Below are 21,053 nucleotides of genomic sequence, written 5' to 3' on the forward strand. Positions count from 1 at the left end.
GTCGTAATTTGGTCTGCAGGATCTCTGCAGACCATCGTTAAACGCTATCAGGGGTTAATTTATGTATGAGAGGGTCAACCAATCAATGCTCGCCAGTCTGCTAAGGCCACGCCCCCTCTCCCCCTGCCTATGCCTCTGACACATCCCGGTGTTTTGAACGGAACTAACACTTCTTGGGCTGATACGGTCGCATATCCATGCATTAAAGCAACATTTTGTGGGGGACGTGTTTATTATTCTTTTGCCGCGTGAACATGTTTGCGCCAATTGGGAGCTTCCCCGCGGTATGACCTCGGATCACCGGCGTCCCCTTTTCGACTTTCAATCGTGGCACAGACGGAGTGTGGCTGTTATTGTTCGCCCACCCTCCACTCAGCCCCTCTTCTAAAAATAAGCCAAATTTGAGGAGGGAGGGCGTTTTGGGGTCTCTTTTTCACCCGTTTTCCTACGTGTACATTAATGTTTTGACTTGAAGACGTGACCGGAACCAGGAGAGACCACCGCATACCTCCACGAGTGGGTTGGGTGAGTAAACTTGCGCTTGTCTTTTAACTGGCTAGTCACTGCGTCAAATAAAAAATAAATACGAAAACAATTTGCTACACTTAACAACCTGTTTAGATCTTATATGGACTATATTATACCAAACGTGATGCGTTTTATTTCTCATATACCACACACTGGATTGATTTCCACCATCCCCGCGCAGGGGGTACTCGGTTGAGTTACGACGTTTCGGTGTTACGTAACGTATACGTCATCGCGCATCACTTGGTGGCACGCTCAGTCACCGCCGGACTTACTGGTTTTCCATGTGACAGTGGTATTGTATTTATTTATTCTAATGGGCTAGTATGTTTTACTCCAGTTGTTTACTGAAATTATCACATAACTGCAAAACTACACTCTTCACTTGTGAGATTCAAGGAGTAAATGACGTATTTTGCATTAACACCTTTGGTTTTTTGTGGCTCACCTTTGGTTTTTGTGTGTGGCTTTTTTGTTAGGCTTTTTCCAAAAGAAGGAACATTTTCAAAGCTGATATAAAAGAACAAGTTTAAGTGACATAAGCAGACTCAAATTAAAGCAGCAGTTTTATCCTGTATTAGGTTTGTTTTTATTTACTGTACATGCATGTTTGTATGGGAGTGGGGGGTTCCCAAAACTGAACAACTAGCGTTGGGGGCCGCTTTTGTGTTCCCAGTTCATAAAACAAAGTCCCCAAAAGCATACTTGCTTGAGTTTGATGTGAAACAACAAACCTTCCCTTTTCAGTTCGACCAATGTGTTGACCTCTGACATCGCAAATGGACAAAACTAAATCCCACAGACAAACGCTTAACATATGTTCCCATTCAAACTCAAGTCTTTCTATTTTCTTTCCTCGGTGCACTTTCTTTTTTCATGCCTAGAAGTTTGGGAGAGGCTGCTTCAAATCATTCCTAGCACGTTTTTCCTTTCCTAAACCGTTCGTACAGAGTTGTCATGCGGCCACGATTAGTCTCTTCCATGAAGCGTGACTCCATGGTTAAAGTATTGCCTCTAATGTGGCGTTAATGGAAAACAAAGAGTTTTGCCCAGACATCGTTGGTGCAATGGTGCGCCCTGTAATTTGTGGAAGGGCGGTCCCGACAGTTGGCGTGCACGTCCTCAATGAGCCAACCTGGTTTAGTGACTTCCGAACGTCCAATGCATTTGAAAATCTTTCTGAAGTTGACCCGCCCTGAAAAGTCGGACTTGTTCTTCCCTCGGTAATCCTCTCGGAAATGTGACCCTTTTTTTTTTCTTTTTTCTGTGACACATATCAGAGAAGCATCAATACATTTTTAGTCATCATGCAAGCACGCGTCCATCTGCGTTTCAGTAGTGCATTAGACTAATCCCCACAGATTATGTTGGTAGTTATTTTTGTATTTTCGGACAGAATTAGGGATTTTTGGAAACAGGAAAACAGCATGTCCCCAAATGTTGCATTGAGCGTTTCTCAATTTACTGTGAGATTCTTCACCATTCACATATGTCAGTCTTTCCTAATGCGCCTTGGAATCCGATGAATGGCATGCAGCGAAAAGCCTCGAAAGGAGATCGGTGGGAAGGGGTTCTCTGGGCTGAAATTCCTGCTAATTGGCAGCATGGCTTTGGACTGGAGCCTTTTGTTCCGACTCCTCGCGGCTCGGCCTGCCCGTCGAAGTGATACGCTGGGTCTGGCTGGCATCAATGTGCCACTTGTTTCCGCAGCCATCCGGGCCCTGCAGCTACAGGACGAGTCACTTCCACTTTCAAAATTGCCTTTGTGCGGCTACTCAGAGAGGCGGAAACGAAATCATTTAGGGTTGGCCAGGCAGAGACTTGTTCTAATGTTGGACGATGTCATATTGCACACCATCGTCGGGACTATATTTACGTAACAAAACCATCAACCACACTGGACATGGACAGCTGCTGTTTTGGTTAGCCACTAGAGTTCCTTGAATGGGCTCAACAATTAAATCGTAAACAATTTGAGGGAAGCGTTCATTAGTCGTAGTTCATAATGCACTCAGTGATTGGTTAAGCATGTTAATGAATGAATGAATAAATAAATACCTAAATAAATAAATAAGCGTGTGTGTGAAATGTATCTAATCATCTAAACTGAAACAATTCATAACAGTCTTACAAATGAGTATTAAACTAAGCAATATAAAAACATCCAATATTTACCAGTGATGATAGACTAAGATTGCAATCAGAGAAATGTTTCACTCTTGTCCAAGAGGCTTATATGAGTATTGCAACAATTATCGTACTGTGACATCAAACCGTGTGCTTTGAATATCATTACATGATACTTATACCCCACTGGTAAGAATAAAATCTTTTAAGTAGAAAAAGCCTGATCAAAATGTAATCGCAATGGCGAAGTATGTTCAAATGAAAAGAAGCAGACGTGAAACGGGAAACGTGCAATATGTTCAAGTCAAGGTCAGTTTAAAGCGAGACTACTTTGCTGTTGTTTCCCCTGTGGATTTAACAGTTCTGAAGTGAGCACACTGTAGCCGGCGGCTTGCTGAGATCAACATTTGATTCTGCCAATGTCCCACTTTCCTTTCAATCAAATGAGGATTAATTGGCTCTGAGTTTGGAGGATATATTGTAAATGTTCTGATGTTCTAAACTAGAGGAAGCTTGTTTGTTGGAGGAGAGAAGGCAGACCAACTCTAAACAGCTCAAAACACAATATTGTTTTTTTTTCCCCCAGTGCCTAATGCGTCGATCTCGCTGTCTCACTAATGGGGAGCTTCTTATTTTTTTCTGTGACGTTCTGTCCCAGTTTTGGTGCTAATTACCGGCCGGTCATGGGGTCACCAACAGCACCTGTTCACACCTCTCCCATCCACTCAAACTTGCTTCTGTTGATGTGTTGGTGGCCTACTTTTGTTGTTTATATAGATGTTTCTTCTTGGCGTTTTTCTTGTATTCACATGATTACTCCCGCCATTTACAGGCCCGCTTGATTTCCATAAAAGCTGTCAATAGGCTCGTTTGGCGATTAGGAATTGTATGATGAATTGATGTATCACTTCTTGTATGGACTACGGGGGAACAAATCAGAGACACTTCTGCAAATTGAGTCAACTTCAGGCTTGATTGCAAAGGTTGCGTTTCTCTTTCTCACTACCTGAATGTCACACCACAAAGAAGACGGGCGATCCCAAACCACAGTCAAGTCAGTAGCTCTGGCATCAATTTGAATGGACTATCTGATAGATGTTTGATGGAGACAAACAGTGGAGGACTTGTGTCCATCCCAGCATCCCTGGCCACTTCCTGTCCCGCAGCGTTGGGAATGAGCCAGAGTGACAGAGGCCACTCATCTCCACTCAATCCACCCTCTGTGGCAAAGCTATCACCTTGGTTCCCATCGCTCTGTGTGGCTTTGTGACAGGAAAAGGCGTGTTTAGCATGAAGAAAGATGCCTCTGTGTCACTTTGTGGCAGCGCAGCTGGACAAGCTAGGTCAGGATGATGACATGTTCATGCATGAGGCTGTGCATCCGCCTTCACCCGTGCAGTGTTATGTAGTCTATGCTGACCGTTGGTACTCAATTTATTTGCGCATATGGAGTGCTGTTGTGTAGAACAGAACATTTCTAAACTTAGATAAAACTTAAATTGCTTTTCTGTAAACTCCACCATACTTCAAATCTCATTCTGTATGCTGGTTTGAATATTGAAATGGAGACTTGCTAAAACAAAGGAACCGTTTAGAAGGCGATAAGGTGAAATCCCGTATGGAAATGAAGAAGGATAACATGTACAGAAAAATAATGAGAATTGAATCCCCTTCTCGGTCCAAATTGTAGTTTGGAATGACGGGTCACAACTTGTTTTTGAGAAATCTTGACACAATTTTATCCCTCAGTTTTTCTCCAAATGTTTTTTTGTAAACAGCACTGGTTGCATTTGCAAAATATTGTAAGGCAAGAGGCTCAACCTTGTGTTTTTGCCTGCATTTTGTAAAACTGAGCAATATTCAATTCTGGTCTGGTACCTGGGAAATGTATATATGTGTGGTGAAAAACTGAAGTCACTGAAGACAACAAACATCGGCTTTCTTTTTTGTTAACACTAAATAGCATCGGGAGAAAAATAATGCAAAATCAGTTTTAGTAGAAATTTGTGTCAGGCCAAATTCAGGAATTTGTTTTTAGCATGTAAAGGAAGCGTCCATTCTTTTAATACACATATGGACAAATAACACAAATAATTAACAGTAGCCCCAATGTCTGTACTGCATCACACATGTTAATGATGAACAGATCAGACTTCAAACTTTCATTGGTCCCTCTGCGAAGCGGCTAACCTGCATGGCTCTCCACACACGGTGAGCTGACAGACACCATACCTGCTCTCTGCGCATTCCTGCCGTGGGCCGTACGAGCAGGCGTTAAGTTTAAACTCGCCTCGGCATTCCTGAATGATGACTGTGCTTCATGTCGCTGCTGCACCATACTGGGGAATGTCACAGCACATGCACACCTGGCTCACATATCTGAACATGTTTGCAGTTTGGGTTGATCCAGCATGTTTGGACCCCCTCCCACCACACGTATAGCGTGTACCTGGGCTGAAGTCATGAAGGCATCTCTCCAAAATGAAATTACACCTAATAATACCACTTGCAAAAAGCATACATTTAAATAGCATTTCACGGCTCCCCCTTGCAAAAGCAAAAAATAACATTTTCTAAAATGGCCTGGATATATTCTGAGCCTGAAATCCCAAATAATTTAATGTATGTCATACTTGGATTAAGAAGCGTGGGATGTGCGGGGGTGGGTTAAATCCATGAATTTGCAGTCGGTGCCAGCAGTGTTTGTTGTTTGGAAGTGGACATAGAATTCTTCAGTAAGCTTTAAGACAGCTGCTGCTGCCACCAGCCCAACGATGTCATATGATTTGGAGGTCAGCTTAGTGGTGACGTTTGGCAAACAAAAGGTGGTTTGAACATAGTTCACTCGGAACAAAAAAAATCCACCCACATGACCATGATCCTATAGTGGAAGCCCAAACACTGCCGGCTCCTGAGAGGCTGGAATGTGACTCAGGAATGTTTGTGCTCTGGCGATTGACGAAGGCATCACACTGAATGTAATTTGTGCAGGTGGTCTCACCTTCGTTCACTTTCCAGAAACTCATTCCTCATTACATGAGTTGGCATCATTCATCGGTGCTGCGTGTCGATTTGCGGAATGCTAGGAATTGCGTCCATGGAAACTGCAGGGATGTTCATTTGTGCTTGGAGCTGTAAATATTGACTTTACCTCCGGCCCAAGCCGGTATCAGTCCGTGACGGCGGGGTGGCACTGTTGGCTTTGTGGTTGGGACTCAGCAAAATCCTCCAGTCGGGGCGTGTATCAAGAATCTTTTAAGAGTCAAGCTAGCACTTTAGCACTGTGGGCATTTATTTGTGCGTATTGTCCCACTATGATTGGCTTATTGGCCGAAGTGCGTCTGCTCCCACTACCTTAGATGACGCTATGGCTCTTTTCAGTCGCTTTGGTCAACCATGTGAAGTCTCAAAGCAGTTTAGCATTTTTTCAAAATATATAAACAAGAAAGGCAAACTGGTAACACAGCTGGATTTAGCTCAAAGCTTGACTTAGCATGCATACTACCTGTTGTTTGTGTTGCACCAGCTTCTTATCATCGAGTTTGTTGTCAAACATTGTGGAGCACGTTCAAATCCGCACCATCCTGAATGATATGCACTAATGAACTAAATTGAACTGGAAAGTCGTGAACAAATTACAGCCTGCCTCGTCGTACCAATCAAAAAATGCTTTGTGAAGAAGATAAAAACATTCACGACTCACTCCAGAGCAGGGATGTCAAACTCATTTTTGTCACGGGCCGCATTGTAGTCATAGTTTCCCTTGGGGGGCCATTATGACTGTCAATGTCTTCTATATACATGCAATATAGGCTACACAACAAACTGATGAATAATTAGTTTTGAAATCAGAGACTAGTAAAAACTGTTTAAATAGTTTAAAAAGAACGGTAATAAAAAATTGCTAGCAATAGCTCTCTTTAAAAAGTGAAGACAATTTGTAATTGTAGTAATGACATAAAGTCGTTGCAAAATTTGTCTTTGCGGGCCACATAAAATGATGTGGTGGCCCGCATCTGGCCCCCGGGCCTTGAGTTTGACACCTATGCTTCAGAGTATTAGTCGCATTTATTTTACGGAAACCAAGACCAATAAAAGTAACCTTTGGACTCGCACCCAAAATTCCTGTTCCCAAATCGTTGGTGCGTTTGGATACACAATACAATACATATGCTAACATTAGCTTTGTCTGTTGCTGTGCCTTATCTTTGGATTCTGGATCACTAGTTTCAAGTGATGCCTTCTGTCTAGTTTGGTTTTTGTATTTACTCACTACTAATATTGTAAATGAGTTGTGGCAAAACAAGTAGTCACTGAGACAGCACTGTGTAGTGAGGAAGGAGCAATTGAATGTATGAGTAATTCTAACTATATACCCATTTTCAGTCAGACCAACCCAGTTGTTCTCATTTTGAAAAGTATGTTAAAGTAGTGAATGCACAACCCGCTTGAAGAGGCTGTGGACCAAAAAGATCACTTGACACACACTACTTCACCTCAGTTGGCGGCACAGGCGATAGCGAAAGCTGTTGGGTGTACTGTCAATGTTAGTTGTGCAAACACAGCTCAGTTCAAGGAGGAGAATAAGCGAACATGCTGACATTTAACTTGGACCATTGCTAGGGTGCGTTCATTATTAGCTGAAACAGGATCGAGAGTTCTCGCAGCGATCAAACTGGTCTATCCAGTCTTGTCATTGCAAAGATAGTAGTGTTTGTTTGCAGTCGCCGATGGAACGCCGTCACGGGGTTTAGCCAGTACGCTAAGGAAAAAGATGGTGAATGTAAACAAGAGCGTTTGGATCATGTGGCAAATTGCTGGTGCTGACCCAGGAATGACCTGGTAGTGTTGTAATTACATGACGGAGGGTATTAAAAATGAAGGAACGCATACAAGTGGGTCGACATAAGGATCACAAGCCACAGACGTTGTAATCTGTGAACCCCCATGACTCGGCCAGCCGTTTGCAGAGCACTGCCACAGAGAAATGCTAAAAAGGACCAGATGCGTCTGCCCTGGAAGCAACGATTCAAAGGTAAACGTAAATGCGTCAGTTTGCATTTTGACCACAGGAACAAGCTGACAAACTGGTTTGTTGGTTTCACTTTGGCCAGTCCACCTCTGACGTGCGTTTATGTAAATAAATGCGTTGAAACCAGAGTGTTATCTTCACTTCAACTGCTGCTTCATTTAGCCATTAGAGGAAGCTCATTTGTTTGTTCAACTCAAAGCAAGAATGGGACTTCCATAACGGCTGCATCTCTGCGCTTCTGGGTTTTTTTTTTTCCGTTTCTTTTTGTTATGAGCCCAGTTCTTATCAAATGAGCCTCAACTGTCGTTTCTTTTTGTTATGAGCCCAGTTCTTATCAAATGAGCCTCAACTGTGACTGACATTTTAATTTGGATTATTTCTGCTATGTTAATAGTACAAAATAATAGGTGAGGAAATGGTCTAAAAAATGTACTAGTGTTTATTTTCACATAAACGTGTAACTTTAGGCAGTACCCTAAAAAGAAACAGGTTTTTGAGTAAATCATTTCTTTTTAGATTGCTGTACAGTTAATCAGTATGTGCTGAAAACTACATACTGCACAACAAAACCCAACCAAAACCAAAGCCACCGAATACAAAAGGCTTCAAATGAATCAATAATCACAATTTGTGTTAAAAATGTTTTGTTTCAGTCTTCAATTAAAAAAAAAAAAAAAAAAGTTGATGCTTGTTTTGGTTAATTTGGGCTTCAGTGATTTAACTGTCGCAGTCAATGTTCAGGGTACCCGCAACGCTGGTAGAAATGAAGAATACTGTTGTGGTTTTGGTCTCAGCGCACAAGCCTGAACTCGCCTCTTCACGAGTTTCACCATCTGTCAGTCTGACTTGACTTTGTTTCATCCTCACAGCGGGGAATATCTTCTCATCAAGTCTGCATACAAAATAAAAAAACATCTGAAGCAAGTTTGACCAATTTTGACGTCCTCATAGATGAAACGAATGAGATGAAAAGAAAAATTGAAGAAGAGCCATGTCGTCTTCATCACTAAGATCAGACAAATATGAACTGATGATAAGGGCTGTGAATTTTCAACCGATGAGGATCACAACACTGCTCCTATTCTAATGACAGAAGAAGTAACTTTTTTTTTTCAGTCCCAGGTTAAGTAAAGCATTTGTACGGGAAGAGCCCCAGCAGCATGACTGAAAGACTGCTTTTGGTATTCAACCAAAGTCCCTGAAGACTCCAAGGATTTGAAGCTCTTTGCCAATCTGTATGCATAATTAAGCAAACCCCTCCCCGAGCAAGCAAGCACACGCCCCCGCCTTGCCACAGGGATTTTTATGCAGCCCAGCCTCCCTCTGTTGTAGAATCTATTAGCCCTAAATGAGGCTAACGTTATTAGCTCACAGACGCTAACACACATGCTTCCGTTCTGTCCAAACGTAATATTGCTTGTCTCCATTTATTTCCTGTTCCTGCATGCTTTTCAAAGCCAGGAAACCCTCAAGCGATAGGATTTGTGTGTGTCTTCTGCAGTCAACTGAAATGGCTTTGTTGGAAATGGAATATGAAACAAAGACTATGTAGTCATATTCCCACTGGTCCCTAATGCATTCTGTGAATTTGGAATTTTTCCTATAGAAAATACTAGAAATTGTAATGACATATTCCGTGAAGCAATTAGAAAAAATTTTCTAAGCAAGGCAAGTGTTTTATTGTTAAAATTACTTCGCTTGAAAATGTTAGCGGGTTAGTGTGACGTAGTCTTGGTGAACATGTCAGCCTTTATGCTTACGTGGGTTTTCTTCAGATACTGCAGATTCCTTCCACATTCCAAAAACATGCATGTTTGCACGACTCCGACTTCTGGTCCTGGAGTACAAGCTCCTCTTGAGTGAGGCAGACATGGCAATGAAATGAAAACGATGCACGGAGTGCTCGGCAGGCTGAGCATCTTGGCGCTCCCTGTGGGCACTCTGACCCCTGCCAACTTGTCACTATAGCTCCCAAATCAGCCTTCTCTGAAAATTAGCTTTTCATAGCAGACCCCCTGTGGTTATATCCGTCAACCATAGCGCTGCTTTGGCTTAGTGTAATCATATTCCCACACTAAGCTGTGATTACAGCCCCGTCACGAGCGCTATATAAAGCATAATGGGAAGAAAAAAGATGCACTGATCCAAAACGGACCGTTGCTCCGCTGTCTGTTCTTCATATTAACCTTTCAAGTTCTGCATTTATTAGCCAGCGTTATCTGTCGACCTTCACTCCAATAAATGAAACTGACTGTAGGGCAACATAATTCAGAGTTGTTGTTATTTCAGCCCACAAATTGAAAAACAGAAGCTTATACTGGAACGCATGTAATTCAATTTGTGATCAACCTAATAAGTTGGCCTTGGTGAAGGTCTTTGTTGTACTGAGTGGTATTGTGGTTATTATTGTTTCCCCTGCAGTCTTGTAAATAATATAATCAATTATTTCAATTGACTCACTGCTTGTGTAACGGTTCACTCTGGCTTCCGTGTCAGAAGCAGTACACAATAAGCAGTAGAAAAAATGGACGGATCATTTGAGTTGGTGAGTTGCATGTGCACACGTGTGTGTGTGTGTGTATGCGCGTGCACTCACGTGTGTCAAATGTGAGGAGCAGCAGCTGATGTTTGGTATGTAGGCAATGTCCTATGTCCTCAGCCCCTCTCTGGAACTTTGTTTTGGAACATACTCAAGTGTCAATTGAAGACTTTTGTCTTTTATGGCAAACAGGTTTTTGTTAGTGTTGTCTTTATGCAGCTCAGTGACAAGGTTCTTTCTTTTTCTGAGATTGTTGGTTGTGCTCATTATCACATCTCTTAGGTTACGATTACACACATCAAAGTGTAAAAATATTTGACACAACTTGGCTAGTGTTGCTCAGGTTAAATCAATACTTTGTCAACAAGCCATAAGTGGGTAACTCTTGAATGGGTTGGTTTATTAATTAGATTTTGTCTTTGAATTGATACTATTGTTTTCTAATTTTTGTAGATGATATGACAAAGCAGAAAGTATGACCCAGGGTATAGAAAATGTGCTCATGTGATACCAAGTGTTTGGAAAATTGTCTGGAAATTTTAGTTTTGGCATCTGATAAATTGATTTCATTATTTCGACATATGAGGTAATCTTGTTCTACTTCATGCTTAATAATTGTATGTTCTATATTGTAATTTGCACATCTATTTCTATGTCAAAGACAATTGAAAAATAAATGTAATTCTGCTAAAATGGGTCACCACTTAACAATATGGGTCCGGATGCGAAACTTTGATGGAGACAACTCATTATAATTGTATTGTATAGTGGCTACAATCATCACCTCATTTCCCCTCCATCTCCTGTCCTTCAATGCCCTCTAGTCCTCACAATGGGGGGATCCAAAAGTAAACCCAAGGAGGCAGCTCCACGCACCATCAGTCTTGATGCCAACCTCAGCTCCGGGGGAGGGCTTGGTGGCCACCACCTGAACTCCGTCCAGCAGTCCTTAACTCCCAGTCGGACCGTGGACGGCGGCCTCGGTGGCAACCACCCCATGAGTAATAAGGCCGAACTGGCCTTGTTCGGTGGCGTGGACAACAGTAGCCTCAACTCCTCTTCGAATAGAAACACACTATCAGGTGAGACACCTTTGCACAAAACTGCAGTCTCATTCTTTTGCCATCGATTAGAGAGCAAGAGCAATCTTGATCGATCTTGAAATTCATAGGAAATAATTACATTCAAACGTTCATATGGAAAAAAACGTAACATTTTCGTAATTTTGAGAAGTATGGCCTCTCCTTTTGAAACATACATCACAAAGCCAAAGTAATAGCAAAACATGCAAGTTAATTCATGGCTGCTCGCTGAGGTGAATTATTGTGAGGTATGCTGACAATGTTAATTGCACATCCTCAGGAACTCCCGTCACACACTCACAAAAGTTTTCTCTCCACACAGGGGGTGTCACGACTTTTGTGGCATTGTATGACTACGAGTCTCGAACAGCTTCCGATCTATCATTCAGAAAGGGAGAACGTCTCCAGATAGTCAACAACACGTAAGGAATATTGATATTGTCACATTTTTGCCAATGTGGTTTTTTTGGGGGGGAGGGGTTACATCTCAGAGGGCTTCGCAAAATAATATGTGACTGAAATCATCAAAAAGTTGATTCCCAAGAAGATATTTCAGGTTATTTTAACATAACCTCTGATAATTTCACATTTGCCGGGAAGCTTCCTGATGTGGTCAAAATAGGTTAGGGGGGTTCTGGCTGTTTTTAAAGGGGGTGGGGTCGCTTCATGAATCAATAGATGTTTAATGAACCTTGTGCTGCTTAGCCACTATCTATCTGTTGACCTAGAAGGTGGCAGCGCTAAATACATTGGTGAATTATTGCTACATCTGTTTCCCTTGAGAAAAAGACCTGGATCCGTATCTGGTCAAGTATAATAATTAACCAAGAGTTCTTAAGATCCTCATTCTCCTCCTCAGAGTATTGTTGTACTCGGTGACCTAGGTGGTTGTCACATTGTGAGTGTGTGACCCTTGAAGCATGACAAGATTTATCAATATCCGATTGAAGGTTTTAGCATATTTGCTGCTATGCTTTTCTGCCGCTGCTTATAACTGTCGCTTCTCTTTCCGCCCTCAAACCCCTTTGTCATCATTTCTCTTCTTCATCCATCACATTTTCCTAGGAGGAAAGTGAACTGCAGGTTTGTGAAGCTGCAATGGAATTATATTCAAGGGTGCTTTCACACAAGTGCCATTTATTCTGGATTAATTAAACTCAAGTACATTTTTCCCAAACCCAAGTGCAGGCCAAACAAACTGAACAATATACCATGCCAATTCAACGATTGCAAATTGCACTCAGTGAATTTCCACCTCATTTTTAACTCATTCACTGCCATTGACAGCTATAGACGTCAAAGTTCCACTTTTAACCAGTGAATGGGATCAAGTCAACAAGGAATAAAACTTGTGTATATTAGCACTGTTTCACTCCCTAGTCCCCGATTGACAACGTTCTGTGTGAAAGCATCCAGAATGTGCTGCCTGCTGACGTGTTTGCTTGCATTACTCAACGTTTGCATTATAAATTTGTCCAAGCCACACTGGCCTCGCCCCTCGTCTCACGTTTGTCTGAGACTTTTCAGCACTTTTGATATTCATTGCAGTGCTGCAAAGCTTCAGAGGCTGCTCCCTAATAATGATAAGCATACACACGCAATCCTATCCCATTGTCATACCCACGTTTGCTCATGTTCTCCTATTGTGTACAAATTAGGGATGGGCATTTAGAAAAATTTCCATCAATTTTTTTCAATGATTTTTATGTTCATTGTTTAACTAATGCATTAGACCACCTGTAATGGAAATGAGGACAACACATCATTAAGTGATTTAATGAAAATGTTCTCGAGTGATATAACGTCTCAATGTGAAAAAAAAAAAATCTTAACTGAATTCACCTTTTTATAGCTATACAGGGTTTCAAAAAATTGGTTCAAACACCCAGTAAAATAAGTATAATTGTGTGCTTTACTTTTTTTGTAAAACAGTACACTTAAAAAGTCATTGCTAAAAACGTTTTGTAACTAGCTGCTTCTTGGGCTATGACTTTAATAAACACCTCTGAAATGACAAATTTATTATTCTAATTATTTTGGAGTAAATAATCTTCCCATTGTCGTTCCATAAATTAGTTCCACAAATGCTATGATTTGTTCATGCTCACAAGATTGATATTTAAAGTATGCTATCTTTTTTTTTTCTTTTTTAAATATTGTGGTTTCCAATTTTACACTGATGGAAGCATGACTTAATAGACTAGTTAGATGTAGCTCATTCGATTGTGGCACTATCTATTTATTTTTCTAAATTAGCAACTGGAAAAAATTTAGAGTGTCTCACTGGTGAGTTATTTTTAGAATAGTCTTGCGAGGTATTCATTTGGTCCTTGAGGGCTACCTCGTGCCAACCTGCACCATGCCGAGGCTTCCCCAACATGGTGGAAGCATAACAAATATTTCAAGCTGTGTATTAGCCATTACGGAAACAATGTTTAAAAGCATATTGTTTTCCTTCAACTATTTCTAGAACTATGTCTAGAAAATTGGTTATTGGTATTCCAGTACAATACACCTCAATTACTTCTGCATGTTATGACCCAGCAACATAAACCTGTTGATTCAAAAGAAGTAGATTGATACATTTCCACACTGACAGAATACTGATCAAAGATCTACTGTGTTTACCATGCCCATCCCTGCTAGTGCGCAATAATTTCCATTTGACCATCCCAAATATTCCCACTGTCCAAGTTGTGTGTGCTTTTGTACCTCATGTCACTTGTGTTGTCATTTCAGAGAGGGTGACTGGTGGCTGGCACGCTCCCTGGCCACCGGAGAGAGCGGATATATTCCCAGCAATTACGTTGCTCCGTCCGACTCCATTCAAGCAGAAGAGTATAGCATTTTTCTCTTGGTTTCAGATTCACTTTTCTATTTCCTGCATGTCAACCTGGTTCTCATCAGCACTAAGGCATCTTTGTTAATAATAAATTACTAAATGGAAAGACGTTGACAAGCCTGGCTACTGACTAGCTTTGCTTATTATGAAGGATGGTCCTTAGACTTGGACCACATGACTGGAGTCACATCATCAAAAGTCAAACTAATTAGTCAATTATGACAAGCTCAGAACACGAACCTAAGAACCTTTTTTGTAATCTATGATTGAGTAATCATATCCTCCATACTTGCACTATTTCTTTTTGCAACTGCAATAATAAGGTACTGAGACTCCACCTACTAATGCAGCACCCCTAAAGGGGGGGGGGGGGGATTTCAAAAAGAGAATAACTTTTTCTTTAACTTTTACTTTCTATCTGTGGGATGTGTCCCCATTCATTTGTCTGTACAATATGTTTCCTTCCTCCTTTCGTTCTCACCAAGAGGGAATGATCAGTGTTGATATGCTTAACTAACCTTCTTAAACGTCTCCTTGTCTCACCTTTTGCCTTCCTTCTTCTGCAGTCATCTCTCACTGACTGCAGAGTCCAGGTAAGCGGCTCTTGTCATGGCATTGTGTGTGCATGCATGTTGCCTTCTTCTTATCTTTAACACCAACTCACTCGGCCTTCACCAACCAACTCTCTTCCTGTGCTTTTTGTTTTTTCCCTCTTCGACCAAACCAGGTGGTATTTTGGCAAGATAACCCGCCGTGACTCGGAGAGACTGCTGCTCAGTTTGGAGAATAGAAGAGGAACATTCCTGGTGAGAGAAAGCGAAACCACCAAAGGTGAGTTTGCAATATGTGCAATTGGAACTGGAGGAATGTAACTCACAGTACAAACTAAACCTTTAATACAGTAGAAGCTAAGGTCAAACACAGTCTGTTAGGATGCTTAACTGTACAGACATTTATAGATTGTATTTGAAACTTAATAGCTTTAATATCAACACTCGTACAGATTGCAATTTTCAGGAAGTGGTGAGCTAAACGCTGTGTGTCTTGATGTCTGTCATAGTTTGCCCACCACCCAAAAATGTACGCCTCGTGGGTAATTTAAAACGTGACACTGTAGTGTAGGAGTGAACCCGCTTCACACATGTATTGGCCAACAGTCAAGAATTGGATAGGATTTCATGCCTTTCTCAGCGATGGTCAGGAAGTAAAGTGACACCTCTCCCATAACCTTTTTTTGTTGTTGTTGACAGCAGGTCCAGAAAATGTTTGTAATTGCTTTTATATCCAAACTGCCTACCCAACCATTGAAGTGTGAATTCACCCAACCAGTATTTGTTTTTTGGGAGGGGGGGCTGCCTATTTCTCCAAATGTGTCTTTAAACAACCCGTTCCGATTTTGGCAGCTCTAAACTGGTCACCATGTTAATGCAAAGCTACAGTGAATATAATACTTGCATTGGCCAACCGAGCATCAGGGGGCTGCGCTCACCCTGCAAATTTATTGAGAACAGGCATTATAAGGAAATGGTTAGATTAATTAGAATTTAAACCATAATTTGAAGTTGTAAGGACAAAAAACAAAACACCAACCATTGAATTGTTGTAGCTCTTTATATAGCCGCATTATTTTTGATCTTTTCAAGTTTATGCGGATCCGCTTAAATTCCATGAAACGTCTCTCCAGACATGTTTGAACAAGAAGCGTGATAAAGCTTTTTTTCCCCTCAGCTGTGCGGGCCTAACTTGGGCAGATGGGATAAGGTCCGATGAGATGCCTGTAGGGCATGTTGAAAAAGATGCTTCCGATAGGCCGCATTCTCCCTTCGGGTTCAGCTGTTTATGTATGTGTGTGTCCTATTTCTGGTGATTAGGCCCTGCTTCAAATGAGAAACAGGGACAGTTTAGGGAAGTCAGAGGGGAAAAATGACTGTGAGAAGGAGCAATGTGGAGGTCCTGGCTGGCTGGCTGGGTAAGCCAGACAGAATTAGGTCAGTGTGGAGATGAGTCCTGTTTAACCACGGGCCATTATCGCCCACTTTATACATGTGAAGAAGGTGGGGGGCATTACCAGGGGCTGGGGGGGTGGACTGTCATCAGACATTTCACTTGATTGAGATTGCCCTCTAGTGGTATAAACACCGCATTGCATGTGATAGTCACGGTGGACGCACACTATGGCTCTCTCAATTTCTTTCTATTTGTCTTTCTATTGGTCTCTATCTCTCTCTAGGATTATTTCTTTGGGGGGTACCGAAGAATATCCCAGGGTTTCCGCAAAACAAAGCCTTTTTTTTCTCACAAACCTTAAAAAAAAAAATCTTCAAAAAAACGCTGATGAAGATTCCTATATGTTCCGGGGGATATGTGGAAATGTTGAAAAAAATTCCCATAAAAATCTGAAAATTCCCAACGTTAATTATATGGACTGGCACCTGACGGGGTCCAAGCATAATTCAGGAGGGGAGGCCAGTGCCCCCCTCCCCTAGCTTTGCCAATGCCTCCCATACCACATCTACAATAATTTCTGAAGTACAAAGCCCACATAAAAAAGCCGCAACAGCAGCAACCAGTGATGTCATTTCCAAAATGGCTGACAAGAAAAGGCTTTAATACTTTATGACTGCCTGTCACATAGTATCACATGGTGCAACAGCATCACGTTGCTTCATTTAGCTGTTTTTACTCAAACGAGCGGAGGTGTTTGTAAATGTTATTAGTCTTGATATTTGTTGTGCCGTGTTTCTCTGCACAGGTGCCTATTGTTTATCTGTGCTGGACTACGACAACACCAAGGGGCTGAATGTGAAACACTACAAGATCAGGAAGTTGGACAGTGGCGGCTTTTACATCACATCCCGCACGCAGTTTAGCACTCTGCAGCAGCTTGTCAATCACTATCGCAGTAAGTCAATTAGCATTATTGAATCCTCATGACTTATAATATTACATTGGTAGATATAGTGAAAATGTTCAACCCATCTTCATTATCAATTTTAATGACATTCTGGTGTCACTTCCTGTGATGCCTGCGTATTTACCAGTGTGCCATCACTGACACTGTTGTCTCTTGTGTCTTCAGAGCACGCTGATGGGCTTTGCCACAGTCTGACAGACATTTGCCCAGTGCTGAAGCCCCAAACTCAGGGCTTATCCAAAGATGCCTGGGAGATCCCCAGAGAGTCTCTTCGTCTAGACCTCAAGCTTGGACAGGGCTGCTTTGGAGAGGTTTGGATGGGTAAGCATGGCTTTTCATCCAGCCCGATTTTATCATAGAACCAAAGACTTTGAAAAAAATCTGGTAACGTAATGAACGACTTGACACGGTGGGCACAGTCCTATTTCTTTTTACGAGTTGGCTGCTTGAACTTGTCCTCTATCAGGAACATGGAACGGTACAACCCGAGTGGCAATCAAGACTCTGAAACCTGGCACTATGTCCCCGGAGGCCTTCCTGCAGGAGGCCCAGGTCATGAAGAAACTGAGGCACGAGAAGCTAGTCCAGCTTTACGCCGTGGTGTCAGAGGAGCCCATCTACATCGTCACCGAATACATGGGAAAAGGTTCGCATGGATGTTGGTTGATTAGTTATGCAATGTCTCGTCATGCTTCACAATAACACAGTTAGTTTTCTGCCTTCGTCTGATCTGTTTAGTTCCTGCAACAACAAAAAAGTAATGGGCCTCCTGCCTTGTCTGTAACTGACATTTATATAAGATTTATTGAGGTTTGGGCTTGTCTTGTAGAAACATTTTATTCTTCAGATTCAACATTTTAAATGACTGTTGCCAAAATGCTAACTTGTGTACTACAAAGGAACCTTAACCAGTGTTGTAATGCTATGTCACTTTCCGTGTACCTGTCTACAGGTAGCTTACTGGATTTCCTCAAAGGTGAAATGGGCAAGATGCTCCGACTCCCTCAGCTGGTTGACATGGCATCACAGGTCAGTGGAAATAATTTAGCCGTATCCTTTTTTGTCTGTCCTTTGTCAGTTTTATTGTGTAAATGAATGTAAGTGTATGTCAGCCACAAATAGTTTTCATTTGCCTTTTTATGTCATTTTTGCAACATCATTCAAAGGACAGACAATGTAATGGTCATGTGCCAAGTGACGGATAACAAATCGTACACAATTAGAGAATGCATGACGAGATACCAAGTGGTCATCTACAACCGTACATTTGTAGGAAGACTGTTCTGATTTGGTATCTGGTTCTTCTTCTTGGTCAGATTGCTTCCGGGATGGCTTATGTGGAGAGGATGAACTACGTGCACAGAGACCTGAGAGCTGCCAACATCCTAGTGGGAGATAACCTGGTTTGTAAAGTGGCTGATTTTGGCCTGGCTCGCCTCATCGAGGATAACGAATACACAGCCAGACAAGGTCAGCAAGGATTCGACCTCCATCTTGAATCTCCACAGTGGGGATACTGGCATTCATTTATTCATGTGAGCCATGGCTGTGTGAACTTGTTGCGCAGGAGCCAAGTTCCCCATCAAGTGGACGGCTCCCGAGGCGGCTCACTACGGTCGCTTCACCATTAAATCTGACGTTTGGTCATTCGGGATCCTGCTGACCGAACTGGCCACCAAAGGAAGAGTCCCATATCCAGGCAAGACATCTTTATTTAGGTCGTGTTTTTTTCAATTTGCTCGTCTTAACAGTGGTACCACTGAGTTATGTTGGAAAAAAAGCCCAACACAGCTTAAAGCATTTGAAAGAGAAGACTGAGCCAGCAAAACATTTCTCTCCTGTCATGTGTTCGAAAAGGTGCCAAAATTTACCTCGCCCTCTTCCAGGTATGGTGAACCGGGAGGTTCTGGACCAGGTGGAGCGCGGTTACAGGATGCCGTGTCCAGCAGAGTGCCCGGAATCTATGCATGAGCTGATGCTGACATGCTGGAGGAAAGAGCCCGAGGAGAGACCCACCTTTGAGTACCTGCAGGGCTTCCTGGAGGATTATTTCACCTCCACTGAGCCTCAGTACCAGCCCGGAGAGAACTTGTGAGGCAGCGTGCACGTGAAAAACATCAAACCGGCCTCAATGGCAGCAACATTTCAGTCCAATCAGCAGCAACTTCAGGTCTTGTCCAAAGTGACTGCCTCGCAGACCACAGTGTTCCACAAGGAGGGATCCATTCGTGCTCTTTGCTCATACACCCGGTTTTTTGCATCACCCCGGATGCTTGGCCTCTTTTCTCAAGCTGGCGATGTTGACACAAAATAAACATTGCAAAGTGGCACTGAGATTGTTTTCCTCAAATCCCTGTTGAACACTGGCTTGTCGTCTTCCATTTTTAATTCTGATCAACAGACCGCCATCAGCGGGATGAGTTCAGTTGCAAAAAAAAAAAAGATTGCTTTCTTAAACAATTTATTTACGGGTGTGGCTGACACCCTGCGACTGGAGGCAAAGTCTGTCTCAAATTAGTTCAAACAAATGGCTACTGATAAAAGTTCATCTCAGGATGGAGAGGAGCAGAATTTTGCAGCAAAAACATTTGTGCCAATTACATTTTTCTACTCTCGTCCACTGTGCAAAGGTACGAAACTGACTCTTTTCACATGATTAAAATGTACCAACTTCTAGCATTTGAATCAAAAACAGAAGAATATTCATTCACATTTCCCTATTTTTGAGACCTCCCCCTTCCATTTTGTGTGCTTTTCTAGCACAACCATACACTGTAACTAATGACCCTCATGATCATGTGTTTGTGCCTCCGATTAGCTTGTCGGTAACTCTCCCAAACACGTCATGCATGGCAAATTATTTGGTTTCTTAATTAAATGTAAATATTATGACTGTTTATAATTTGTAAATACAGCATACATATATATCTTTATAATTTATTTCATTTAAAAAAATAACATTATAGCGGCAAATCTGGGCCACACGGAAAAGAAATCATTAATTTCAAAAGAACAAAGACAAACTGGTAGCCGCAAGAATGATTTTGTTAACAAAATAAATTTTAATATTGGAATGCATTCACAATGTCATGAGAAAAGTCAATCTTGAAGTAATGGTCTTAACATACGAGTCATATATTTTCTTGTAATACTGCAACTTTATTGCTCATATTACAATTTTCTTCTCATAATATTACGACTATTCTTATGACATAGCATCTCTTTTGTAATTTTATTCGATTTTTCTTTTCACTGTAGCCATCCAATGCTCCTTCATTCATAATCTATTATCTTTGCTGAACTTTTCTGAATTATATTACATCTGATGATATGCTTACTATGAAAACATTTTTGCGTTCCACGTACGATTATTTACGCATGTATCCAGTGTCTGTGAAACCTTTATTGGTTGTTTTGGGAGACAAGAAAAAAAACAAACATCTGTACTGATCCACCAGCCGTACATGTTTACATGTTGATTATGTTGGCAGTCATTCTGTTGGAGCATGAGCAGGATGGTCGTCATTCAAAGGTACGCTCGATTGATGTAGCAACACAAAGATTGATTACTTCGAGAAGCAAAAAATGTTGAAATATACATGCACAAAAAAGGGCCATATTGCAAGTATGCTGCCTTGTCAAAAAGCCAAGGACAATTCCTGTGGGATTCTGTTGGTCTTTACTTCGACTATGCAGATGTTTTTTTTATATATAAATTGGTGATTCCGCAGCAGTACATACTATTTTCTACAGTATTCAACGGGAATGATGAGATTATAGGTTTTTGATAACTCCTCCTGAATATTGTTCCAATTTTAGTAATTTGCTCGAATTAAAAAAAAAAAAAATAAACATTTTGTTTCCAGACTGAATTTTTTTTGTGTGTGATTTGAGTGTAACGATGCCATTTACATCATGCACTGGACATGTATAATATGCAGTGACGTGCGGGGAGGTTCATGACTCACAAATAAGATGAAAATTGCAGG

General features: G+C 41.6%; 1 protein-coding gene across 2 annotated transcripts; it reads left to right on the forward strand.

The window, feature by feature from the left end:
• The first annotated feature begins 125 nt into the window (after window positions 1-125).
• src (SRC proto-oncogene, non-receptor tyrosine kinase) lies at window positions 126-20,936 on the forward strand. Of its 2 annotated transcripts, XM_088361300.1 has the most exons (13): window positions 126-525; window positions 11,051-11,308; window positions 11,631-11,730; window positions 12,374-12,391; window positions 14,048-14,146; window positions 14,878-14,981; window positions 16,903-17,052; window positions 17,230-17,385; window positions 17,531-17,710; window positions 18,017-18,093; window positions 18,381-18,534; window positions 18,632-18,763; window positions 18,951-20,936. In XM_088361300.1, the coding sequence occupies exons 2-13, from the start codon at window positions 11,059-11,061 to the stop codon at window positions 19,157-19,159; spliced, it is 1,629 nt and encodes a 542-aa protein (XP_088217426.1). In that variant the 5' UTR covers window positions 126-525; window positions 11,051-11,058; the 3' UTR covers window positions 19,160-20,936. The 2 variants fall into 2 exon arrangements, with proteins under 2 accessions (XP_088217426.1, XP_088217436.1); XM_088361310.1 differs by lacking the exon at window positions 12,374-12,391 and having other exon boundaries at window positions 127-525.
• Window positions 20,937-21,053: the final 117 nt, after the last annotated feature.

This window comes from Syngnathus floridae, chromosome 2 (genome assembly GCF_059516105.1).
Source record: "Syngnathus floridae isolate MCC-2025c chromosome 2, RoL_Sflo_1.0, whole genome shotgun sequence".
Lineage (NCBI taxonomy): Eukaryota > Metazoa > Chordata > Actinopteri > Syngnathiformes > Syngnathidae > Syngnathus > Syngnathus floridae.

Bases quoted from the DNA above. Each gene is read 5' to 3' on its own strand.
- src (XM_088361300.1), top strand. From the start codon at position 11,059: ATGGGGGGATCCAAAAGTAAACCCAAGGAGGCAGCTCCACGCACCATC. The intron at 11,309-11,630 runs GTGAGACACCTT...CTCTCCACACAG, and splicing joins GAATAGAAACACACTATCAG to GGGGTGTCACGACTTTTGTG. The intron at 17,386-17,530 runs GTAAGCATGGCT...GTCCTCTATCAG, and splicing joins CTTTGGAGAGGTTTGGATGG to GAACATGGAACGGTACAACC.